At 39.4% G+C, this 27,579-nt stretch overlaps 1 protein-coding gene and 2 non-coding genes across 3 annotated transcripts in view; 2 read left to right on the forward strand and 1 right to left on the reverse strand.

Annotated features, from left to right (window-relative positions):
* The first annotated feature begins 5,761 nt into the window (after positions 1-5,761).
* Positions 5,762-5,833, forward strand: TRNAE-UUC. Its single transcript has one exon. It is a non-coding gene; the product is annotated as a tRNA-Glu (tRNA).
* A 1,430-nt stretch (positions 5,834-7,263) lies between these two features.
* Positions 7,264-7,389, forward strand: LOC122087777. The gene has a single exon (XR_006142850.1). It is a non-coding gene; the product is annotated as a U6atac minor spliceosomal RNA (small nuclear RNA).
* Positions 7,390-8,609: 1,220 nt separating this feature from the next.
* LOC122086558 (protein phosphatase 2C 29-like) overlaps positions 8,610-27,579 on the reverse strand; it is a 49,164-nt gene continuing 30,194 nt past the window's right edge. Inside the window, exon 4 of the mRNA XM_042655472.1 lies at positions 8,610-9,409. Within this exon, the coding sequence (XP_042511406.1) occupies positions 9,285-9,409 (125 nt within the window). The 3' untranslated portion in view covers positions 8,610-9,284. The remainder of the gene's footprint in view (positions 9,410-27,579) is intronic.

Here is a 27,579-nt window from a genome sequence, read left to right on the forward strand (position 1 = left end):
TGTTAAAAAAAAAAAAGTGTAACCCTAAACCTTTAAGTCTAATACTGTAGTGCAGTAATTTATTTTTTTTATTTTTTTATTTTTATTTGTATTTTTTTTTTGTAAATTGAAGAGGCCAAAAAGAAGAACATTACAAGACATGATTGTATTGTAGTTCATGTAATCGAAATAGGTATCGTGTACCATATAATTCAGATCTGAAAATTGCCCAAACCAGCGGATGATTTGGTTTATGGAGATATATATGCTTCAAAGTGTTTATAAACAACAGTCTCCAAGCAAGAAGCCAGTAATATAGGTCCTTAGGACCAAATGAGAGAAGAAGCACGTAAATACTCGAATATTTACTGAATAAACTTCCAAATGCCACAAGACTCAAGTTTAGAGCCAATTTTTGAGGCCCTAAATAAAGCAAGAAAAACTACGAGAATTAGACCATAAAAAGAAATTACCTCCTATTGTTTCAAAAGTCAGACTTGGAAAGCTTGAGTCATTTATAAAGCTAAACTAGACCCAGGTCAACATAAAAAGGTTAAAACCAACCCTACCATGAAAATGAAGCCCTCAAAATAGTAAAATTAAGGTAATTAAAAAAAAAAAAAAACTCGTTTTACCAAAACAAGAGAACTAAAATAATTACACATTCTAGACTCTGAAAAGAATGTAGTGGATCCCTATACTATCAGCTAAACTGATTCCCTGGGATCTGGTCCGATGGATAAATCGAACCAAACGCCCCCTTAAGGATTTATCGGTTTCGGTCCGGTGTCGGTTTCGGTGCGGTTTGGGTTCGGGTTGGTACCGGTTTGGATTTATTAGGTTCATTTCGGTTTGGATCGGTTTTTTAAACCGGTATGGAGCCATTAGGAAACAACCAAATGATGAATTGTTGAACTTCGGTTTCTTAAATCGATTTGTAACCGGGTTGGTTTTGGTTTTTGGTCTAGTTTGGATTCGATTTTCCATACAAATGTATACAAAACTATTTAAATTTTGATTTTTTTAATGAATTTTGGAGTGTTTCGGTTTCTTACCGGTTTGGTTTCGGTTTCGGTCCGGGTTTTGAGCCGGTTTCGGTTTGGTTTCGGGTTCATCCGGTTTTCGGTACGGTTCGATTTGGCTTTGGGGTTACAATACTCGAAACCGAACCGAACCAATAAGGCTTTGGTTCGGTTCGGTCTGGGTTGTTATCGGTTCGGTCTGACCGGTTTTACTGATTCGGTCCGACCGATTTTACCGGTTCGGTTTAGGAATTGACACCCCTAGCCATGGCAATAGAGACCACTCAAGCGATTCACCAAGAGGAGTAAAAGAGGGGTATGACGAGAGGAGGAAGATAAGTCATATATCCCTTATTTAATTATAAGATTTTAAAGCTTTTTTTGTGTGAATATAGAATGATATTTTCACAAAGAGAGGATCGTGAGGGAGGGAGAGAGAAGGAAACTAATATTTAAAATATTTTTGGTAGGATGGGGCAGAGAAAGAAAAGGAAAGTGAGAGAGAGACAGGAAATAAGGAAACTAATATTTAAAATATTTTTGGTAGGAGGGTAGAGAAGGGAAAAGAGAGAGAGAGAGAAATAAGGAAACTAATATTTAAAATATTTTTTGTATGAGGGGCAGAGAAGGAGAAGGAAAGTGAGAGAGAAAGAAAGATAAGGAAACTAATATCTAAAATATTTTTGGTAGGAGGGGGCATGAGATTTTGAGAGTGAGTGGAGGACAGCTAATTATAAAGAAAAAAAAGAAAATATTAAAAAATAAATAAAAGGTAAGAAGAAAAATAAAAACTTAAAATGATGAAAAAAAAAATGATAGTATAGAAGTTAATGTATTTAAATAAATAAGAAGGATAAAATAGTTCAAAAAAAGATTAACCACAAAGCATGAATACATGCTTTTATATAATAGTATGATATATATATATAGGGAAAATGACAGATATGCTAGTGGGTCACAATGGAATAAGGTATGTTAGCGTTTACCAGTTGTCAGATGAAAGATAAAAAATCTCATCCGTTTGTAATTGTTGTCTTACAAAACTTGCTCAATACCACCGCTCCACAGATCCTTCCCCTTCTTCTTCTATGTTTCCCCTTCTTCTCGATCACCGGCTCAGCCTTTCTTCCAAACAAATTTGCTGATCCCCCGCTCTCTCTCTCTCTATCTAGCCTGGTCGCCTCCTCCATCTCCAGTAGCTATTGAAGAGGGGGAGATTTAATTCCGTGGTTTAATTAAATCTTTTCTCCTCTGTCTTCCTTCTCTCTCATAACAGGAGCAATTGACTATGGAATTGATCTGAACTTTTCCCAATTCGAAACCATCCCCGTCATTGCAACTCGCCTTCGGCCTCACCCCTATCCCAACTATATACGACCCTTGCCGTTGCAATCCTCCTTCTAGAAAGAATATAAAGATACAAATATCTTTGATTTTAGAACTGAAACAGCAACCACAACCCCGGTGCGGCAAAAATCCAATGAAGGTGTGTGCTTGTTTTCTCCCGCTTCTTTAGTCGAAGATTTAGATGACAGTGATTTCCAAAGCAAAAATTGGGGAAGAAATCAAGTAGAGGATGACTAGCACCTGAGGAGGAAGAAAGGCCGGAAACCGATTTAGAATCGAACAAAGTTCGGTTTGACTTTGGAAAATTATAGAACTATATGAAACAAAATCAAAACGATCAGCAAGAACCAAATCAATTAACAACCTCAAATTTGATGCATGACCATTTAACCCCTTTCTTATATTATTAGAGAAGATGTTGCATTCAGGACCTTCAGGTAGCTCTAACAGTATTATATTTTAAAGGGGATTGCAGTGGCAAGGCTCAGACGAGCTAGGAATACGGGTGAGGCGGAAGGCAGGCTGTAGCGAGAGAGAGAGAGAGAGAGAGAGAGAGAGAGAGAGAGAGAGAGAGGACTATCATATAGAGTTGAGTCCGGATTAAACCGTCTGCAGGTCACCTTCCTGATGAAGAGGAGGAGGAAAACGGAGGAGAAAAGGTAGAAATAAAAAAGGGGATGGATCAATGGCAAATAACTAATCTATCTCCTATGAAGGGGCTAGAGGAGAGGCTGAGGAGAGGGGAAGCCGAGAGAGAGAGAGAGAGCCAATGAAAAGCAAAACAAGAGGTCTGATATTCGAGCAGCAGCGGCACAACACAGTTGCAGTGGCGGGGAGAGAGAAAGAGAGGGAGAGAAAAGTAGTAGTAGCCGTGGAGTGAGACTTTGGATTTATTACCTCCATCCAACGGTTATATTTAGGATGACCAAATCCTACGGCTAATATTCCGCTAGCATTCCTAATTCCATTGTAACCCGCTAGCATATATATATATATATATATAGCGAAGGTTAGAGGCATCCAACAAGGATTGGAAGGGGTAGTGGTTTTATGATTCGAAGAGCTACGTGTATGGAAAGATCTTGGCAATTAAGCAAGGTGGTTTAATAAGAGCAACTATCAATGTTGGGCTTTTGATATTCTTTAAAATTTGAAAGGCTTTTATTAGGTTTAAATTTGTAAATATTCAGGTTAAGTAGTATGTATTTTATGGTTTATAAGTTAGCTAGGTGAAAGGAGATGGAGACTTAGATGTATTTTTGATTGCTTTGTCTTAATTTTTTTTTTTTTTTTTTTATTCTCTGTTTCAAAAAAAATAAATAAATAATAAGGATCACTGTTTCACAGTATGCCACTGATACTAGAATTTTTTCTAATTATGAACAGACATTCTATAGATATTCACCATGTACAAGAAGTGAATACCTTGTCGAGCATCTCTTTTGTTCACAAGTGAATACCATGAATCAAATGCATTGATTGTTATCTATTAATACTTTTGTTCGTAAGTGAATATCATGAATCAAATACATTGATTGTTATCTATTGATATCAACCATTAGTTTCACCAATACCTATTATATCCAACTACAATGATAGAGACCTCTCAAAATTATTATTGAGAATTTTGTTTTTAAAAAATGACAACAATCCATTTAAGATTTTTATATGATCTAATCTATTATATTGATATATGCATACCCTCACTTGTGTCTGGAATTATCATTCTTGAGAAGACACAATGTGAGAACCATATGAACATAATACCAAGTTTTATCCATAGTAGTGAATAATTTTAGGTATGAACCTAAGAAAAACAATCACCAATTAACATCATGCAAATTAAACAATTAGTAAAATGGGTTTTATGAACACATTAAATCAAACATGCCAACCTAGTCTCATATTTGACTATGATCATACACTTCCCTCCAGAACAAACAATGATCTATATGAAATCTTGAATGGTCACCACTTGGTTTGGGGAGGAGTGGCCGTATTTGTATAGTATTCGCAAATGGGATTCCTTATAAGAAAGCATATCTACATTGGGGTTATAGAAGATGAGCAATTCTATAAGAAAGATGAGCTTTCGTAGTGTACAGTTTTCCCTTAAAAAAATATCGTTTCACCAGTCCGTTTGAAGAAAATATTTGGCTTAAGTCATTGTTCAAAGAGTCGAACCGAATTCTATTGAATCACCCAATTAAAACTGAAATTGACTAACTCAATTCTAATTATGTCTAATTATCAAATTGCATTTTGGAATCAGCCATGAATGCACTTAGATCTTTTCATTCCACATTTTTTTTTTCATTCTCTAAGTTGGTAAAATTGCAAAAAAAAAAAAAAAAAAAGAAGAAGAAGAAGAAGAGTGGAACGTACCAAGAAGAAGAAGAAGAAGAAGAAGAATGGAACGTACCTTTGTAGCTAGATCTACAAGACTTTGGAATCACAATCTCAAAAAATAAAAAATAAATAAATGAAAGAAAGATCTGTGAAAATCTCTACTTTTTCTTGATTCCGTTTTCTAAGATTGGAACGATTCTAGGCCAATTTGAATCAAAATCAATGGAGGATGATCCCATGCCCATGGGGGTAGCACAGTTGATAAGCAAGGAACTTGGTATGAGCCGTAAACTCAGACGTCCTAAGTTTGATTCCCACTAGGCATACCTTGGACCACTCACATGGGGGTGTTTAGTGCTTTTCACTGTTTCAATGAAGGTTGAATGGTTCTCATTCAACTCCGGTATAATCCGGTCTATACGGTTGTGGGATCAGTATGGGCCCATGGACTAGTCAGGCCATAGGCATGGATACCCGTCGTTAGAAAAAAAAATAAAAATCCCATGCCCGATTTCTTTTTAATTTTTTAAACGTTAGCTTGAACATAAGGAAAGAGTCGGAAGAAGATAAGGAATGCAATTGGAAGAACTTCAGAGTTCTTTCTTATGTAAAGGAACTGATTCTAACAAAAGGAAAGAGTTGGAAGAAGCTAAAGAATGCAATTCGAAGAACTTCAAAGTTCTTTCTTATGTCAAGGAACTGATTTTGCACTAAGATATAAAGAACAAAAATAGAGGACAGGAATTAATTTCTTTTATTCTTTTTTGAGAAATAGTTTTTGTGGAGAAGTGTTCTTGCACCAGACACATGGGGTGAAAAGACTAACCCACCCCTAATGAAATGGAAAATGATACATCTGTAGATGCTTCCCCATGATCTTCCGTTGGCCCTCACACATGCATAGAAACTGCACTCCCCAATAGGAAACACTCCCCCTCACCCTCCTACTTTTTTTTTTTTTCGGTGTTTACCAATTGGTGGAATTCATATGGGGCAGGAACCAAATAGGACCTCTGTCGTATTACTTTATATATATAATTTCTACATATCAAATAACCATTACTTCCATTGTCGTCCAGTGGTTAGGATATCTGGCTTTCACCCAGGAGACCCGGGTTCAATTCCCGGCAATGGAATTTTTCTTTTTTTTTTTGGCGATTTATTCATACCTATTTTATGGGAAAGAATTTTAGGAGTGAAATTATGTAACCAACCCTTGTTGCGGGATGTTTTTAGGATGTTGTTCTTTTTTTACGACTAAACTATGGATGTTTCTAGGATGCTTCTTTTTACGGCGAAACTAGTCCTCTTTTATAATCTTCTACTTCATTGTTGTACTTCTTTTATCTTATATTTCTTACGTTGATGATCATAGTGGATCCATTTAGTCGATCCCATTTAATCGGGATAAAGTTATGATGATTGTTGTTGTAATTACGTTTGACAACTCCGCTTCAATCTTATAGTCCCAGAACCGAAGAGGTTCAAACATCAATTTAATGTCCCAACTAGATAAGGTCCTCCCCTGGCTTATAGACACTTCATTTCTAGCTTGACCCACTTTTCTCTCATATCTCACCCCCCTATCGTCTATGGTCTTAGGAAAATTCGGTCCTACTTTGGATCCATAAAAGTCTGTAGGGAAAAGTTTTCTTTGACTACTTGGTGAAGGAGTATATATTCAGCCACTTTTATTATGAACAGCTAGATAAACATCAATTTAGTTGTAGTTTTAGTAATATAATGAACAAGTTACAGATGGAATTTGAACTCGCATTCTCCTCCCATAAGCAATTTCTGATTTTTTTTTTTTCTCTTTGACCTCCAATAGTTGTTATTTCAAGCTAAATTTGATCAATGAGATCAAACATCACAAAAGTATTGTTACATTGACTTGCCCTAGCTTGGCCTAACTCAGTCGGACTTAGTATGCATAAAATCAAATATCAGAATTGGCCCCAACTCCCAAGTCGATTCGCCCGATTCAACCAACTCTCATCCAACTTTTAAAACCATGATGCGAACTTCCATCTTCGAATAGGAGGATACCCTGAGACCACAAGATGCCAACTGAGTCCAATCGATTCCAAGATGATTCAAATCAAAATGAATGGAGACCGATCCCGCACCCAATTCCGAGTTTCTATACTTTTTAACCCAAACCATGCTTGGATAGTCATGCCCTTTGCCACTGGAAATTGTGGAAGGCAAGTAAATGGAAGGGACAGACCTATCAGGCTATCACATAAACCCCCAGAGCAACCACCCCCCCCCCCCCCCCCACACACACACACAACTACCTTTGAGGAGTTGCCCAAAGCAGGCCCAGTGAGATTACTCAGATACCCTCATCAATAAGGGTGCTCTCATGTGCAAAACCATCCGTTATATGTTAATCCTAAAATACCTGTAGTTCCTCTTATGGAACCATCCATCCCTGTTTACAAGGGACAAATCTATCAGGCTATCACATACAACAGCAGGTAGATCCCAATATTTAGTCCCACATCGTTTTAATAAAATAAAATGAACTAGTTTATATATCAAGTTGATAATTAACTCGTATGTATTCTTTTGGAAGGAGAAACGGCTGATATCTCCCCTAACAGGGTCGAGAACGGACGTCGGGCTGTCCTGTTACCACATATCCGATTTAGGCTTCCCACTTACGTGGATCTTATACCAAATTTGTTCCTCCGTTTTTTGAGACAGCATTGGAGTCGTGGGGAGAGCTAAGAAAATTGATGATCTGGATTCTGGAGAGGGTGTTCTTGGCGTCGGTTAAGAGAGGAATTGGGCCCAATGATCGGCTCTAATGGTGCTTCCTGCCAGTTCTGTCCATCTGAGGATGTCGAGGGAGCTGGACAAGGACCTTGCTTGCTTGGAAAAGGCCAATCCTAATTATAAGCTGGTTGCCTTTGTTAGACTGCTTGGGCAGTAGCTGTCTCCTTTGACAAGATCAAAGAGGACCGCAGAAGAATACTCAAGGAAGCAGTTGTTGAAGTTAGGAGACCTTTCATTAATTTTCTTGATCGATATCTGTCGCCGGAATCTCTATGAAAGAGCTCATGAGGTGCTAGACTTGGGATCCTCTATGGGTTGCCCCACCCTGGTCTGCAGTTAGCCGCTAAGATGGAAGGTCAACAATCAAGCAGTAGCACAGTTTTGCTTCAATGCATGTACTACTATTGTTCTTAAACTAACTTGTATTCTCTCCTTTCAGTAAATTGCATATATTTTAGGCTCCATTTGATTCATTTTTTTTTTCTTTTCAATAGATACCTATTCTATCCTATTGGGCTACACTCCGAAATTCATTTCCCGTCCCTTTAATTTTCCATTCAACCTAACATAGCCTAATGAAAATATACCACAATTTTGGTTTTGAATTTAACTCTCAATCCAGCCAAAATCTACCTGAACCCTACAAAAACAAGTTGAATTGGCCAATTCGAATCGTCTAGAATCAGGAGCAATCTCGGCTGATTTAACCTATCTAATTCTAAATCAGATCAGCCTTCAAGGAATCTAAACTAGAACTCCAGGCTTGAATTGGCTGGATCTAATTTCCGAATCAAACCAATATCTAGGGTTCAGACTGATTCCAGCAGCTTCGGGTAGAATCGGACTTTGAAGCTTGATTAGTGTCCATGCATTCTTTGATGTATGAAGCAATGCTACAGGAACTTTGGGATAGCATTCAGAAATCCAAATGATCTGATTCCTCGTCCAAACCAAATTTTAATACAATATCTCAGGTTTCCTATGGCTGTTTCATTTCACCAACTAATGAGTTCCTTGCTGGATCCAGTTATGGAAATTAAAAGTGAGAATTCTATTCAATTCCCATGTCAATGAGATTTCTGGGTCAGTTACCCATCACATCTGACCTAGTTACAATGTGCACATAAATTGTCCATCTGTTTCCAGAAAATGCTTTCTTATCCTTTGCAGAATAATAGGTTAACACAGGGTCTCGAAAATTTAATTTTTTATACGTGTGGCTGAATAGCACCACCTACAAGATTACAAATGCTCATTTTTGACAAGGGAATGTCCACGATTGGTAAGAAAATACAACCCCACCCCCCCTTCCCTTTCCCTCTCCCTCTCCCTTTTCAGAACATATTTCCTCCCAATAAATTAAAGGGAAGGATAGGAAAAGAAAAAACAAACGGGACAAATGAATCCAAAGACCCCCCCCCCTCCTTTCTTTTTATCTGCAAAAAAAATAAATATAAAGATGGAAAAACCAACCCTGTACCCAAAAGCTCTTCCCAGACTAACCACTTACAAGCTCCCACTGTTCCTTCCTCCGGAACCCAACCATGGCAACTGTTTGTGAAAAGAAGCAGCCTTCATGCATATTTAGCATCAGCCCCAAGCCAATTACACAGGGATCTTTCCTATACTTGGTGCTTATCCCAGCAAGTGCAAGATCAGAGAATTTTGCATGGGACCCATGAAACATGGGTTTCATTGGTCTGTTAATGGAACCAGCCAAACTGAATGACAAATCCATTGTATGCTGAATTAGCTCATATCCCAAAGAGATCACTGAAGCAGACTCCAGCTGTATTAGGCGCCTCACAAATATTTTCCGGATGACTTCCATATTCTTCCTTCAAGTGATATCACCATGACAGTAACATCATCATGGTACTTCCTGCGGTCTCCTTGTGGAATGTCCAGTAACTCATGGAAATCCATTCCTGCGGGGAGGGCATAGTTAGTCTAGAGAACAGAACACAGCATTCACATGGTTACCTAATTTGGCAAGCTAACCAAGGCAAAGAATAGAACAGGTTACTATAACAGTCTGAATAACAAATGGTTATAGCACAGGAAAGAGCTGGACCATCTGCTGGGATCCCACCTGTACGGCAAACCCATGATTCACAGAACACAAGTATGCAACTGAAATGTCCAAATCTGAATACAAATCCATGAATGTGAGGCAATGGAAGAGTCTGAATAACAAAGTGCATTCAAAATATAGAAAAAAAGATAGCTCATTATTTTCCATCCCAAATTTGTGTGATCTCAGTGCTGGATTCAGTGTCCACTGTCCATTTGATCTCTCTTAATCACCAAAAAGAGAATAGGAAGTACAATAATTGAGTACACTGCAAGGCACCAACAGGCAGCCATCTCTCTCAAAGGAGACTAACAACCCAAACAGAATGATGTCTATTGATCCCCCAGCTAATTCTTCAGGTAAAGAGTTAGACAAGCACCAAACAAGAAAACAAAAGATTCGACGGGCCTACCTTGGCTTATCACTTGCAAGTATCTCCAAGGACCACCCTGAGAAGGCTTTGGGGCCATCCAATCATCAACAAAGAATCCCCTTCAATGATCTCTTGCAACCAACCATTAGTCACTGTTTCTTGATAACTTCCCCAAAATCTTTAATGTTTATCTCGTTTTACCTCCAAAACCTAAAAAATACACCTTCAAACCCTGCCCAAAATCTAATCCCACAACTACCCCAGTACCATCCAAAAGTCTTTTTCTTTTATAATTAAAATAACCACCCAAAAGCCACAATGTAGAGGAAGTTTTCAAATTACTAAAACACCATTGAAAATTCAAATTCAAACAGGTTCGGCATTAAATATCCAACACTTATTTGTAGATATATATTCTTTTCTTAGTGGACTAGGTCTAGAGATTATAACTCACAACTTTAAACTCATTGATTTTAAAGATGGACTTGGACCAGGCAATTAAATCAGATGCTCGTATGTTCCAAAGACCTGCAAAATCAGATGGCCATTACACCAACTCAGCCTTTTCCCAACTATATGGGTTCGGCTACATGGATCCATGCGAGGGTTAAAAAAAAAAAAAAAAAAAACAAACTCAGCAAAATCCCACATAAATGGGGTGTTAGATAAATGGATCCTTGCTCTCCAAACAGCTCTATTTGAGGTCATGCTAGAGTCCATACCTAACCTATGCATATCTTTCCTCACTACTTCTGCTATGTTCATTTTAGGTCTGCCCCTAGCTCTTTTAGATCCTTCCATCTGAATCCAATCACTCATCCTTAGTGGTAGATCCCAAGGCCTCCGTTGAACATGGCCATGCAACTCAAACAACTTTCTCGGAGCTTGTCCTAAATCGGGGTGACTCCCAAATCAGCTCTAACATGGTGATTCCTTACTTTCATCCTTTCTACTTTTGCCGCACATCATCTCAACGTCCTCATCTCTGCTGCACTTAACTTATCTTTATTACACTTCTTAACTACCCAACATTCCGCCTATACATCAAAGCCGGTCTTACAACTGTCCCATAGAATTTTCCTTTAAGCTTTACAGGAATATGTCAGTCACACGACACTCCAGACGCACCTCTTCACTTCATCCATCCTGCTTAATTATCTAAGAAACATCATCCTCTATCTCCTTATTTATGTCTGACCACAGATTTCCAAATTTCTTTTTAGGTGAATAAATAAATGCACTAAAAGGAGGAGAATATACAAGAGAAAGGAGGAGGAAGCCACAAGGGATAAAACCTCGGGGTAAGCAACTACAGCATAGGGCAGAGCCCATCTAATCTATGGGATACATCAAAGTGGGGCTAAGATGATGGAGGGGAGACCCCAGGACACAATAATGAGCATATTCCTTAGGGTGTTGTGGACCTGACAGCGATGAAGACTACCAATCTTGGTGCTGACCTCAAAGTAGATGGAATTCCCAATCTTGTCAAAGGATCTAGATTTGGACATCCATCTACGCAGGTTGTGTTCCATATAAATATGGGTAATTGTGGCACCAAAAGCAAGTTTCCCGATAGAATCACAAATAGACGATCCTCCAAAAGTCATGTCCACCCAGATCCATTTTCTAAAAAGAGGAAGAATAGTTCTACATGAAGACCAGTAGAAGCGAAGCACCCTCTTCCAAATCGAGGAGAAGGGGCAAGAGAAGAAAAGATGATCAACATCTTCAGTGCCATTCCAGCAAAGACAACAAACAGGGGGAACTTGAATATGCTAGTATATGAGGAAAGGCTGTGGGAAAACAGGGAGGGGCTGCCAAGCAGCAAAGCTATACCAAGGGATATGACCTTTGAACCAGACGGTGTTGCGCCAAGGCACGAGGGGACTTTCGGAGCGAATAAACTCCCAAACAGAAGCGGAGGAAAACAATCCCAAGGAAGAGGGAAGCCAGATGATCTTGTCTCTCCCATGTTATCCAAAAGGGAAAGGAGGGAGAGAAGACCAAAGATCAGCAAGGGGGGAGTGAGAAGGTCCCATCTGGAGGGGCAGAGAATTGTAGCAGCATTGGCAGATCTGCCCAACCCAAAAGAATAGATGGTTCTGGGGGAAAGCAGGGAAAGAAGGGTACCAAAAGGATGCCAAGGGTCCATCCAAAGAAAAGTGGAGCAACCATACCCAATAGAATAGGAAATGGCTCCTAAGGCAATGGATCTAACTTCTGAGATCAAGGATTTTATACCAAATGCAAGAAATATCAGAGGAGTGGGTACCAGTCCAGAGCGAGTCCTTCTTAAGAAGAGAGGAATAGACCTAAGAAACCCAGATATTGTTATCCTTGGAGATGATTTTCTAGATGAGCTTTAAAATGCCAACAGAATTGACATCAATGGTTTTCCTCAAACCTAGGCCCCCTTCAGATTTGGGGCTATAGACCTTTGACCAAGGCAAGGGATGCACAAATCTAGAAGATTCGGCACCTTTCCAGAGGAAGGAGTAGAGGAGAGAGTCAATGGCTTTGGAGGTGGCTGAGGGGAGGATAAAGATGCCAGACTAGTAGAGGTACATGGATTGAAGGACATATTTGATGAGGACCAACCTTCCAGCATAGGAGAGGAGTTTACCTTTCCAAAGCTGAAGCTTTTTCCGCATAAGATCTAGGAGAGGGGAGCAGTGGTGGGAGGATAGTCTAGAGGTGATCAAAGGGAGCCAAAGATATTAAACAGGGAGAGAAGCAAGAGAAAACCCAGAGATGGCAAGGAGCTGGTCTCTACAAGCATCAGAGACTCCAGAGAAAAAGATATTAGATTTAAGGAGATTGATGCGAAGCCCAAAAAGAGATTTAAAGAGGCGAACGGCAAACATAATGGAGGAGATAGAGGAGTGGTCAACCTTAAAGAAGACTATAAGATCATCAACCAAAGCAAGATGGGTGAGAAGGAGGCCTTTGCATTTGAGGATAGGAGAGATGAGATGGGTGTCAATGGTGGATTGGATTGATCTGGATAGGACTTCAAGGGCTAAAGAGAAGAGGTAGGGAGACAGACAGAGGGCAACCCTGTCGAATACCAACCGAGGGAGAGAAGAAGCCGGCAAGGCTACCATTGACCAAGACTAAGAAGCAAGGGGAAGAGATACAAAAGTGGATCCAGTAGACAAAAAAAGGGGGGAAAAGACATACAGAGGACACTAGAGATGAAATCCTAGTGAATAGAATCAAAAGCTTTGTGGATATTAATCTTGAGAAGAGCAGCAGAGGAATGATATTTCCTATCAAATCCACGGACAATTTCATGGCAAAGAACAATGTTATTAGAAATAATTCTACCAGCTATGAAAGCTGACTGATTAGGGCAGATAAGCGAGTCAAAACCGTTTGGATGCAGTTTGGCAATGAATTTGTAAAGAAGATTACAAAGGGAGATTGGCCAGTTAAGTTTTATAGTTTCATGCAATACAAAGTTCCAGCCACTTCATAGCCGGTTTCCAATTTCTTAAAGGGAAGAGGCTGGGTGCCAGCAAGGTGCCCAGCATGTGTCATTCTCTCTCCTCCCCCTTTGCAAAAGACCCACTTACCCTCGTGTGTCCAGCCCTATGATTGGCGCATGCAGCTAGCTTACCGAAAGCTAGCGGCATGCCCAACCTTCTCCCTTTATTAAATTACCTTTCGTTGTTTCTGCAAACAGCTTATGACTACTCAATATAGGTGTAACAAGGACAAACCGGTATTGACCACCCAAACAGTCTGCTCTCTGGGTGCAGTTTTAGAAACTATTGTTGGCCAACTGAGATAAGATCCAACACCAGGTCCATGCTATCATCAGCCACCTGAGGAGGCGGATACTGAGACGCAATCAAACTGCTAATGTAAGTCACACGACCAAGCTTGGAAAAATTGAACCCTTATTTAAGCCAAGGGAAAGCAGATGTGCAGCCATTCAACTGTTGTATGATAGGAGAACCAGAGAACCACTCGATTAGCCTGAATGTCAAATTTCAACACCCATCTCAACTATATACTGCACCATGCATTGAGGTCTATACTTTGTATTAACAACCATGAAATAACATTGAAAATGATGAGTTCAAACCATTTTTTACATCTCTATTTTGAAACAAGACAGTTCCTTCCACGATGAAACTTACAGTAGTAGAGGAGGACGTGAGAAACAAGTGGAACTTTCTTGGGTTTCCCACCTATAGCCTCTATGTATCAGATATCAGAGACATTTAGCAAATGTCTCTATATCACCTATGTCTTAGCATAGTTGCCTCCCAAAAATGGTCCTGTTGCCCACATCGTCGCCCCTCCCCCCATCATTTTTTTTGAGAAAAGCCTGAAAGTAGGAGCTCTCAGTGCCGCTATGTTCGATATCCTCGAAGACTTAACCCAAAGTCTTTGGGAAAAGTCATTCCACGCCCTATTTTTTATGAATTTAGCCCCCCCTATAAGCCAGCTGCCACCTGGATCAAGGTCATTCATTTTGACCAGTTTGGTAAGATGCAATTCTATTTGGTTGTTGTTTACCCAAAATGCCACTATTTTGGTGGCTTCAAAAAAGGTCAAATATATGGTGTCCATACAATTAACTTTGCAAGGAATTCAATTTGTGGACCTCTGCCGAAACTGAAATATTTCGATAAATTTTGCTTATAAATTTTAGTAGTCATTTAATTTCAATTTCTTGCAAAACCAAAATATTTCAGTGATGTAAGTGAAATTTAGAACCATTGGACAAAACAGAGATTCCATAATCGATCCAATATTTAGAATAGCCTATCATCCCTCAATGGTTCAATCAAAGGGGTCACCAAATGAATCATTGGTGTGTGGATTACCCAAACATCTACACTGGTTCAGAGAAGTGAGAATAGGCAATGTCACCAAAAAAAAAAAAGAAGGGTTCTTTCAGTTAATAGTTAATATTGACCTACAATATGCTTAAAGTACAACCCAAGTTCACCCTTTTCAACAAAACTTGGTTGTGTGCAAAGTTATTACAGTAAAATTCTACTTAGATAATGCCTGGTTTGAGGTGGCCACAGGTTGAACCCTCTATTCTCGCGGTGGGCCTGAGTAAGCCCTTAATCCAACCCCACCAATTCCACTGTAAACCGTTTAGAGTATCAAATCATGGACAGAAAGTGGTAGACTACAGGGCATAGGCCCCAGAAAATCACATGCTTTTCAAAGATTGCTAAGTTCAAGACCACGTATACTTGCTCTACTTACATTTTTTTTTTTTTTTTTTGTGGGGTGAGGGTTGTTGGAGAATTCTCTTGTTTCAACCACTTGCATGTATAATAGATCCAGTGTACATCTACCCAACGTCAATTTTGTGACCTAAGCATAAAGATTTCTGAAAAACCTTAAGCCTAGCACACTTCAGCTTCCTACAGTATAACCTAGTAGACTTGAGAGGTTGAGTTTGTCTTGGAAAGAACGGAAGTGGGGTGGGAGAACTTAACTAGGGAGAAAAATCAAAAATGGAAATTACTTAGTGCTCCCTAATCTCAAACATAGTTTTTAAGGCGCTGATGCGGTCTAGAGATGGTAAAGCAGTGCTCCGCCTTATGTGAAGTGGCGCCTTATGGGTTTATTTTTTTTTTTCAACACATTTTAAAATTACTTGATGAAGATTCTAAATTTAGATTTTTTATTGGTAGGTGTATAGTTTTGTTAACACTTGAGATATATGGGATCAACTTTACTCCACAAAAAATAACCAAAACAAACAAAATAAAAACCCGATTCACAAACAGGGTTTGGATTTTGTCAAGGGTTTTAAGAAAGAGCTTTGAGAAGGAATCAAGAAACAAGGAAGAACCATTAATCCAGGCGACCATTTTGCTCTGGCAACGGTGAGCTTCATTCTTCTTTGATAGGAGTAGAAATATAGTGGATGACCTTAGGGCTTAGGCACTCATTTTGGCATCATAGAGGTAAGCATAATAAATACTTGTATTTTTTATGTCTTTTTTTCTTTATATTTATAATTTTGTTTCATAATGATGTATTTATATTATATGTTAATATGATTGATGATTGATGAAGATGAACTTAGTTTATTCACTTTATTGATTTGTTTTCTTGATGAATATCTTGCATTGGTATAAATATGAACCTTTATTATTTATTTAACATATGAGTAATAGGATTCAACTAGGATTTGAGCCAAATAGATTGGTTCTATAAAAAAATTACACAGGAACGCTTTAGTCGATAAGGTGACGCTTTATGTCTGCCTTATCACTAAGGTGCTCCGAAAGACCCTCAAATACCTCCGTCGCCTTACCGCCTTAAAAACTATGATCTCAAAGCTGCCACAAAGTTGAAAATGGCCACATATTGCATCCTTTATGAAATTTAAGGGGAAAAGTTTTATCATTGAAAAGAAAGACTACTCTTAGCCATGTCTTTACTTACAAACTATAATTTTGTAGGAAAAGAAAAATAGGGTTGTACCTTTCTATTAGTTGAATGAAACATTTACATTTTAGAAAATCGATTTACTATGTACTTCTTGAATTACATGGTTGAGGGTTTTCTAAACTTTTCCATAATAAACTACTAGATTACACTTATTAAAAAACAAGGCCACTACAACTTTCAAGTTGCTTCCAGGAAAAATCTTTGAATCCCAGGAAAAACTGCCCCACACCACACCCTTCCCCCCTCCCCACCCCACTCCACTCCCAGCCCCCCAAAAAAATATGAAAGTAATGCAGTTGGATTTGGCTGTGATCCCATATGATGGCCTAGGTGCAAGCAATAGAAGGCCCACAGGGTGTTGGTGGCGGTCCAAATGTTTAATGGGATGAAAACAAGCTTTAGGTAGTCATGTGTCAAGTCTTTATTTTCTTGGGTTTCATTGTAATGTACCAAATTTATACGTTCATAAAGTGGGGTTAAAGTCAGTCCACAGCATTAGTAGTTAAATATTTTGTTAACAGCCAAATTAGGGGAGAATGATTGAGTGAATAATGAGATCACTCAAACCTTTATTTATAATAAGCAAGACAAAAAGGAAAAATACAAGTATGTCCCCCCCCCATCCACCTCCCCTCATTAATTAGGGTCGGTGGACGGGGGAAAGGCCTAAAATGCCCTTATGGCATTAATTACAGGATCCAACGCTCCCCCTCAAGTTGGCGCATAGATATCACACATGCCCAACTTGATTAAACAAGAATGAAACATTTTTCTTGGTAACCCCTTAGTGAACACATCAACCAGCTGATCACCAAACTTCACAAAGGGAACACAAATCAAACCAACATCCAACTTCGCTTTGATGAAGTATCTGTCAATTTCCACATGTTTGGTACGGTCATGTTGAATTGGATTATGACTCTATGAGTAATACTGATAGCAGTCTTATTATCACAGTAGACTAGTAGAGCATCATTGGAAGACGAATAGGTACACCAATATCATCCAATAGTGTACATAACCTCAAAAACTCACAAATCCCTTGTGCCATAGCAGGAAACCTTGCTTCAGCATTGGGTCTAGCCACCACATTCTGCTTCGTGTTGCACCAAGTGACAAGATTCTCATCCACGAAGGTACAATACCTGAGATGGATTTTCTGTCAGGTGATCCAGCCCAATCAGCATCTAAATAAGCTTCAACTCTGAGATGCTCATGAGGAGACAAAAGAATCCCTTTTCCCAGAGCAAACTTCAAGTATCTCAAGGTACATAGAACTGCCTCCATATGGGAGGCATAGGGATCATGTATAAACTAACTCACCAAACTGACAGCCACAGCAATATCAAGTCGAGTATGGGAGAGATAGATCAGTTTTGCTACCAACCGTTGGTAACACCCCTTGTTAACAACTTCACCCTCCTTTTCCTTGAACTGTGTACTAGCTTCCATAGAAGTATAAGAAGGACGACAGCCCAAGAAACCAGTCTCTGGCAGTAGATCAAGGATGTACTTCCTATGAGACATAAAGATGCATTTTGAAGATCGAGCAACTTCTATCCCAAGAAAGTACCTTAGTTTTTCAAGATCCTTTATTTCAAACTCTCGACCAAGAAATTCCTTGAGGCGACCAATCTCAACACTATCATTCCCCGTCACCACGATGTCATCCACATAAATGATGAGAATAGTAATTATATCACCAAACCTCTTTATGAATAATGTGTGGTCAGCATTACTATGCTTATACCCCACAGATGTCAACGCCTTGAGAAATCTCCAAAACCATGCTCTAGGTGACTGCTTCAAACTATAGAGAGCATGCTTCAACATACAGACCTTGCCCTTGAATTCCGTTACTGGAGAAACCTGGTGGAATGTCCATGTACACTTCCTCATTGAGCTCTCCATAGAGAAAAGCATTCTTGACATCAAGTTGTTGGAGATCCCATCCTAGGTTCACAGCACGCGAGAGCAACACTCACACAGAGGTCAATTTGGCAACCGGTGCAACTGTCTCCAGGTAGTCAATTCCATATGTCTGAGTGAACCCTTTAACCACAAGCCTTGTCTTGTACCTATTCACAGAGCCATCTATCTTCTACTTCACCACAAACACCCATTTACAACCAAATGGTTTTTTCCCAGGAGGAAGAGTCACAAGTTCTCATGTAGCATTCTTTTTTAGGGTATCCATTTCTTCCACAATTGTGGCCTTCCAATTTTCATTTGCAAGAGCTTCTTTCCAATTCTGAGGAACACAAACAGAAGAAAGAGAATACACAAAAGCAAGATAGGAGGGAGAAAGAGAATCATACAAAACAACATGGGATATAGAGAGTTGAGTACAAGTCCTAGTTCCTTTTCTCAGAGCAATAGGTTGGTCAGAAGAAGAAATTATACTCGAAGTAATAGGCTGATGCAGACATGGCTGCACTTAGTTGGACCAACATGACTAGCTTTGGAAGCCAAGAGCCAAGAAAAAACTGGTCCAACCTAGGTTTTGGTCCAACAAGGGTTGAAAATAAATTAGTAACTTATTTTGTCTTTTATTTTACAAGAACGTAGGACTATTAGGAGTAAGAGTTGGCTTGCTTTGTTTCCTTCTACATTAGTTTCCTTTTCAGGATTGTTTCCTAGTTTAGGCTAGTTACTATTTTAGTTAAATTTCTTATTGTCTTTACTTTCCTATATATCGGTTGTAACTGATGGACAAAAAAATGTGAAATGAAGAATGAAATGAGAATTGCTTTGGTTTTATGCTCTGTGAGAGTGTGTTTCCCCTTTTCCCCTACTAGTATGATCTTCCCCTTCTTCCCCTACCGGCCCTCCATCATAGGCTTAGTCAGCTCTAGATCCAAGGTTGGCGAGGGAATGTGTAGATGTGCTACAGTGGTGGTGATGATCTAAAGTTGCTTATTTCTGGTGTGGCCCACAAGATAGACTTGAAGAGTTGAATCGTCAATTTGTCTCTAAAATTCACAAATAGTTCTCTGGACAAGAGTTATCTCCCCCTGAGCTGTAATTGTAGTCTTTATCTCCCCCTGAGCTGGAACATCAGTTTTTGTCCCCTTATTCTCTTTCTGAACAGAAGTACCTTCAAAGGAGGGTGGATACACTGATAAAACAAGCAGATTCGGAGTCACCTCTTCACTATCAATACCAAACTCCCCTGAAGAGGTGGCGAGGAGTAGTAACCAAAGGATTCATGAAACACCACATCCATTGTTACCATAGTACGCCGAGTAAGAGAATGGTAACACTTGTGTCCTTTCTATGTAGAAGAATAACCCAAAAAGATACACTTAATGCCACGAGGATCCAATTTTCCTGGTGAGTGATGATCGCTAGACCCTAGCATAGCAAGCACACCCAAAAATCATTGGAGGTACTAAAAAGGATGAATCCCCTTGAAGAACATCAACAGGAGTCCAGGAATCTAGAACTCGAGTGGGCATCCGGTTGATCAAATTAGCAGCAATGAGGACAACATCACTCTAATACTGAGAGAGAACCTGTCTGGCAAACATCATGGCTCGGAAAATATCTAGTAAATGCTTGTTCCTGTGTTCAGCCACTCCATTCTGAGTTGGAGTACCCGCAGCTTGTCTGATGAAGGATCCCATGGTTAGCAAGGTATTTTTGAAACTGACCCTTAATGAATTCTATTCCATTATCACTCCGAAGAATCTTCAGAGCGGCATTGAACTGGGTCTGAATCATCTTTTGGAACAACTGAAAACTTCACTTATATGATGCATCATATACACCCAGGTAATTCTAGAGTGACAATCAATGAAAGATACAAATCATCGTTTCCCAAAAATAGATGTCTAGCAAGACAAACCCCATACATCAGAATGAACCAAATGAAAAATTGAAGAACTTCTATTTAAGGGTAACTTATAGCAACCCCCTGGAGAATGCCACAATTATAAGAACACCCCCTTTGTTTCGCCAAATTAGACTCAGACCCCCTACCGTCAGTCACTGTTAAGGAATATACCTTATATGCTGTCAGCAGCAATATTTTATTTTAAATACTAAAATACCCTTATTAAATATAAAGTACCTAAAATACCCTTGTAATAAGTTCCTATTTCTTTCACCCAAATCCATATATCTGGTCCCCATTCCAAGACCCCATCCCATCGGCGATCATTCAGAGCAGCGGCAACGGACGGCGAAACGCACGCGCCCAGACAATTGGGAGGAGGAAGAAAGGGAGAAGAGAGAAGAAATGAATAGAGAAAAAAAAAAAAAAACGAGTGAAGCGTTACTCAAATCTGCTCCTTATTGACCTTAACCAGGTAGTTTTCTAACTCTCTCCATCTCTCAATTGAGGATTTATCAACCAAAGGGTCACAGTTTGCGGACACTTTTCTGGATAAATCATGAATCCTTCCTTACGAAGATCTCATTACAATAAAGTGAAATCACTCTAAAATTTCCGAGTCCAGATCTTCCACAAATCTGATCCATGTTTGAAACCGGCTCTGAAATAAAGATCTCAACAAAGGTGTCCCTATTTTCATAGAAATTACCAAATCCGACCTCGATCTTCACTAGATCATTCTCTGATTCACTGGATCTCTCATCACTATCAAAGAAGAACCCTTAAACTCTTGGTTCAAAAAATTTAATTAAAACACAAATCAACAAACAAAAAAGCACATACCTGAGTCCACTGAAGAGTTAAATTTGAAACAACAGCTGAAGTATGAAAACAGAAAGGTAGGGAAAGGGAGGAACTACCAAAAATCATTGGATTGGGTGGACTCGGATAGCCGTTATGCTTATGCGTAGTGATGAAGAACACCGCTGACGGTGGCGCTGGTTTGCATCCCTCTGTGCCACTGGTGAAGGTGAGAATAGGTAGGGGTGAAGAGGAATTGGGTTAAAATGAGTTTTAGTGAAAAGGGTATAACAATCATTTTACCTCTTGACTTAACAGTGACTGATGGTAGGAGGTCTGAGTCTAATTTGGTGAAACCGAGGGGGTGTTCTTATAATTGTGGCATTCTCCAGGGGGTGGCCCTGTAAATTACCCTTTATTTAATGGTAAATAACCGGAACAAGTCTTTTTAGCCATATTACAAGCCTCACAAAAAAACTCATACCTATTACATTGTTTAACTAAATGCGAAAATAAGAGATAAGATCCCAATTGGTGGGTGTTCCAAAAGACAATGCCATTGATGTAAATCAGAGGATGGAGAGTAGCTGATAAGGGGTAGTAGAAACTGCAGCCATAGGGAGACAACCATCATAAGCAAATAAAGGCCACCCTACACCTTACCACATTCAATATTCTTTCCCTGCTACCGGACCCGGAAAAAGATGAAATGAGAAAGAAAAAAGGTTACTTTACAGTTTAAGCCCCTAGTAAGACTACTAATGGATAACAAGTTAATAGTAAAATTAGGTATATGTAAAATTGAAGATAAAGAGATAGAGGAAAAACATTGAATAGAGCCCTTTCTTGAGACAGATAATAGAGTGCCACCTGCCACCCTAACTTTATCTTTGCCAGAGGTGGGTGAATACTGGTGAAATAAGCGATAAGGAACCACTCAAATGATCAGTGGCACCAGAGTCGATGATTCAAGGACTAGAGACTAACTAACTATGCACAATGACTGCGAAACAAAATACCCGAATGAGCAAAGTTGGAATCTAAAGGGACTGAATTGGCAGGAGTTGATGAATCAGAAGCCTTTAGCATACGTCTAAAAGCTTGGAGTTCCTCCTAGGAGAAGCCTATATCAGTTGCAGCTGGGGTGTCTATAGTCTCAGTCTGATTAACTTTGGTTTTAGATCAACCACAAGCATGTTTGGACTCAAAATCAGCATTTTTCTATGAAGCTTCTAACATGTTGCCTTGGTATGGTATGGCTTGTTGTAGCATTCACATTTAATAATCTCCTCGGTGGTATTACCAATACAACTTGTTCCTTCAAAAGTAATAGTGGTACTAGTCTGTAAGGCTGATTTTTTAGTGGGAGGATGAAGCATAGAGTTGCAATGACACTTCTCCGTATGAACCAGTGCAAAGGACTTTTCCAGAGTAGGGAAGGGAGATCAGCTAAGTATCTGGATACGAATCTGATCATACTCAACATTCAAACCAACCAAGAAGTCATAAACCCTATTTTGTCCACATGCATTTTTGTATAGGGAGTAATGTCTTCAGCACTGGAAGGTTGATAGTCTGCAAAGTGATCAAGCCCATACACAAGATTTCAAAGTTCAGCATAGTACTTGGACACAAAGAGGCCCTACTAAGTAGTGGTACAAACTTTCTACCGCAGATCAAATACTTGACCATCATTCCCTATTTATCTATAGGTTTCCTTGGCAGCAGTCCAGACCTGAGATGCAGTTTCTAACAAGAAGAATCCTCTAGAAATAGATTGACGAATAGAGTTGATCAGAAAAGACATTACCAAAGTCATTGGTGATCCATTTGTCCTGAGGGGTACCCACTTCAGAGGGTTTCTTTGATTTGCCTGTGATGTGTCTAGTGAGACCTCTGCCAGCAATAATGAGATAGGTAGATTTAGATCAGATGAGGTACTTAGTTCCCTCCAATTTCACAGAGCAAGCACCAATAGGTATGTATTCATCGTGACCTTGCCCATAAGATCCTGAGGTTGTAGTAGTTACTTCAGACATAATGGCTGTAATGTCCCAAATTTTGGAACCTTAGAATAGATCTCTTTTATGTTATTTTTCTAAACTTGCTGAAATATTTAAATTTAGACTTAATTTAATGACTTATTGAGTTAGCTTAGTGGTCAGTACCTTGTCTATCTAGAGGTCCTAGGTTCAAATCTTGTTAGTAGCAAGTAAGGGGGTTCTATTTAATTGAAATCATTTTTCTTTTATTTTAGAATATTCTTTTCTTTTAAATTGTTGTGGACCCCACCCCTTTTAGACAAACCGTGGGAGTGGGGAGAAGAGAGAACCGTGGGAGATTAGAATAGAGAGAAAGAGGGGAAAAAGAGAGATAGGTTCGAGAGGAGAGAAAAAGAAGGGGAAAATAAGAGAGATGTAAGGGAAAAAGAAAGAGTCGTGAGAGAGAGAGAGAGAGAGAGAGAGAGAGAGGATTTTGTGAGTGAGGAGGGAAAGAAAGAGGGAGAGAGTTGTGACCAAGAGGGAGTAGGAGAAAGAGGATTGTGAGCTATAAAAGAAGAGGAAGAGAGAGAAGAGAAGAGAAGAGGAGGATCGTGAGGAAGAAAGGAGGATCATGAGAAAGAAAGAAAGGCAGAGAAAGGAGGATCGTGGGAACGCTGAAGGGGAAATTGTGCCTACTTTTACTACTTTATTCTGCTCACTTCAGGTATTGAACCCTCCTCTTATCCTTAGTTTCAGTTGTTGGTTTCTTCTTCTGGGACCCAACTCAAATCTGATTTTATTCATGTCTGATCCAGTTAGACTTGTCACCCAATCATTTAAGGTTTTTCGTGGGACCCTGTTTTAGGGTTAGGGTTTTCCTAGGGACCCATTAAGGTTTTTCTTGGGACCCAATCAAACTAATCTAATTGGGGGGGGGGGCGGTGGGCCCCCAAGAGATCCAACTAGGATGGGTGTGGGCCACTTAAAGGATTTAAGCAAACCAGTGGCAAATTTGGTAATTCCCTTGGGGTTCACTTAGAAGAGAAACAAGGAGCAAAAGGGTGTCTAACGTAGGGTAAAGGGTAATCTAGGAAGCAAAGATAGAATATGGATAATGGGAGGTTAAACCAAAAGTGCAAGGGCATAACTGGAACTTCAACAAAAAAAAGAAGCAAATATCTTATAGAGAAGAAGTCCTCTTCTTCCGTAGTTGAAACCAGAAACCAGCGGAAGGCTAGGTTTTTTGAATGATAAGAACTCCTTCAATTCCGATCAGATAAGGCTGACATTGCAAGCATAGAATCGTATCTCCCAGCTCTATTAACCCCACCAAAATAAAGCCCCAATATCAGATATTATGTTCAGATTTAACTCCTGGAATCAAAAGGGGCGGTGGGCATAGTTTTGGTTATGGTTGCAGGTTAAACTCTCACAGTAGGGATCTTCTTTGGGGCTGAAACTCTAGGGTTTTGGTCTCCTAGAAGAGGCTTCCTTCGCTCATAATCTCAGTTCAAACAGATCGAGAGAGAGAGATTGATCCACTTGATTAGGGCAGCAGCTGTCGCCCAGAAACAGTGTCACTTTTGTGGGGTAAGATGAGTCTCAAAGGGCTTAGGGATTTAGGATTCAGATCTGTGAGATCTGGAGCTCGATCCGAACTCCTCAAACCCTAACAAGCTGATGTCGATTTCCCCCCTTGGCTGTTCTTCAAGGCTGCTTGATGGCTGATCTTCTGAGCTTCAAATAGGCCTGTAATAACTCTCAAAGAAGCAGAAAATACAGAACAGAAAAGAAGGAAGGGAGAGGTCGAAGAAAGAGAAGGGGGAAGGAGTCTCATAGGACAGGAGAGAATATAGGAGGGGGGGGGGAGAAAGAGAAGTCGCAGGCAAGAAGGGGAAGAGGAAGAAAGAGAAGAAGGGGGGTAGGGAGGGAGAGAGAGGCAGCCACATAGGCAACGCCCAAGTTTAATTTTTCTTCAATAATCAACTGTTCTTCCCATGAATTACATGTCCAATATATACTAAAATAAAATTAAAAACCTTCTAATTAAAAATAAAAAACTAAGATAGAAATAAAATCTCCTACACCTAAGCTAACAAAATAAAGAAACAACTAAGGACTCAAATAGGGAACAAATATTCTCAAATAAAAATAAAATCCTAAATATTCTATTAAACTTGGAATCCAAATTAGTAACTTGGAACCCAAATTAGATCTGGGTCTTGGTCCGGGTTCTGAAGCAGGCTTGGGTCAATCCATCGGAGTGCTGCTGCATCATAATCGTATAAACATTTGGGATTTTTACTTGAGACCCATGTGACCTAAATCTCATATTCATTTTGAAACCCAATATCGGACTCATATCAATAGGTCTGGGATTCCTAATATGGGGACCAAATCTAATATTATTTTTGGGACCCAAATTAAACTAATCGGATTTTTTTTCTTGGGACCCAAATCAATTTAAGACCTTTTTTTCTTTACTATGGAACCCCATGTGATCCAAATCATAGTTGACACAGCGTCAAATCGATCTAAGGCGGTGGAGGGGTGGCTAATCGATTTGGCGATGAATCGCCCATTATGGCGTTGCCATGGCGGTCAAATCGCCCATGTGTCATTTTTTATTATTCTTATTTTTTGAAGTTATTTAGTATGCTACTTTTTTATTTCCCCTATTCTCTAAAGTTATTTAGTATGCTACTTTTTTATTTCCCCTATTCTCTAAAGTTATTTAGTATGCTACAAGCCCACAATATATACCCTGTAACATATAAAACCAACATTAAGCAACATCAAATCATCAAAAATCAACATAGCCCTATCAAAATCACCCCGCATTTTACAAAAAATCGACCACCTAGTGAATCAGGCATGACCTGGCGTCGCCATCAGCCAATGGCAACCGCCATTTGTGAGTCACGTAAATCGTCGCACTGCCATGAACTTTTTTCCGCCAAGACGCCAAATCGCCGCCTTGGCGACGCCATGACAACTATAATCCAAATCCAATATTCTTTTCCTGAGAACCAAATATTAGGAACTTGTGCTGGTTAGATATGGTAAAGATTTTTGGGAAGACTTCTTTATTTGTTGTTGTGTCTATTTTCTTAAAGGGGTGAAGGTGGAAGTAAGAGACATGCAGGCTGAGGTAAGTGGATTATAGTGTGATTACACCACAGGTGTGTGGTTTGATTGTATGATGTGATGTTTGGTATGCTTATATCGTTGATATGTGCTGACTTATACTTATACTTATTTGAATTGTATTTATGCGTGATGAGTTTATGGGGGTGATTGATATTTGATGAAGATTATTATTATTGTATGATGTGCATTGATGTTGATTCTTACATGGATATTTTACCTGTGTTCACATGTTTGTGTTTTTAAGGAAAGTGATTTTACGAAAGGTGATTTTGTGAAAGTGTGAAAAGAGAAAGTGTGATGGTAAATAGATTGCTCTGTATCGGACCAGAGAGGGGTCTCCCATTGAGCCGCAGGACTTATACCCACTGTGCATAGTGGTATATATTTAGTCACAGAGTGGTGATGACAGTGTGATTGTGTGATCGTGTGATTGTGGGGGGCCGAGTTTCCCCTGTATCATGGGCGGTAGTAACTTATTTCCCTCAGTACCGGCTAAAGTGCGATGAAAAGGGGTATTTTTAAATGATCGAGTTTTATTAAAAGTGTGGTTTCAGAAACTAAAACCGCTTGTTTTAACCGTTGTTTTTCTTTGATTGTTTAACCTGTGTTGTGCTCTTACTATTTTCCCTTACTGAGCTATTGAGCTTAATCCATTATTTTAACATCACAAATAGATGAGATGAAGGTATGCTTGGAGCGGAATTCAAGGGTGACTCAAAGACTTCTTTATTTGTTTTTGTTTATACTTTCTTAAAGGGGTGTAGTGATGACATTTAGAGGTAAACTCTAATAATATGGATTTTGAATTTTAACTAGGACGTACCTTAGATTACCACCAACAGTACTTAAGATTTACAGCAATGGTTGGTTATTTTTGTTGTGACTTGAATTTTAACGACTTCTAATATGCTTGATTTTGGTGAATGTTATTGATCATTTGATCAATGCCCGCGAGGGCTGTACCTTTACTTGTATCTGAGTTTGGGTCATGACAATGGCACCAAGGAGAAATCAACAATGATGGGGAGAAATCCAAAATCTTCAAAACCATCCGTCAAAAAGTGCTTAAACTTGGATCAAGATGCCCTGTAGGGATATTGAATCACTCCAAATATAACTTGCTTCTAATAAGGGACTGGTGAGATGGGAAAATTAGGATTTTGGGAGAAACCCTTAATTTTAGAGAAGAGAGATCACACACCAACACTTGGCAGATAGGGCCAAAAGTAGGGTCAATCTCCTCTCCAGGGGTTGGGAGGATCTCCTCCAAAAATCAACTGTATCTTAAAGGAGAATCCCAAAAATCAATGGAGTATAGGCTTTGGAGAAAACGCCGATTTCTGAAATTGCAAATGGGTATGGCCTTCGATCCTGCAGGCAATGATGGATATTTCTTCAAGGTGCAGTGCTTGATCTTCAAGAGGAGGTTTGTTCTTAACAAAGAAATA

Source organism: Macadamia integrifolia, chromosome 8, assembly GCF_013358625.1.
Source record: "Macadamia integrifolia cultivar HAES 741 chromosome 8, SCU_Mint_v3, whole genome shotgun sequence".
Lineage (NCBI taxonomy): Eukaryota > Viridiplantae > Streptophyta > Magnoliopsida > Proteales > Proteaceae > Macadamia > Macadamia integrifolia.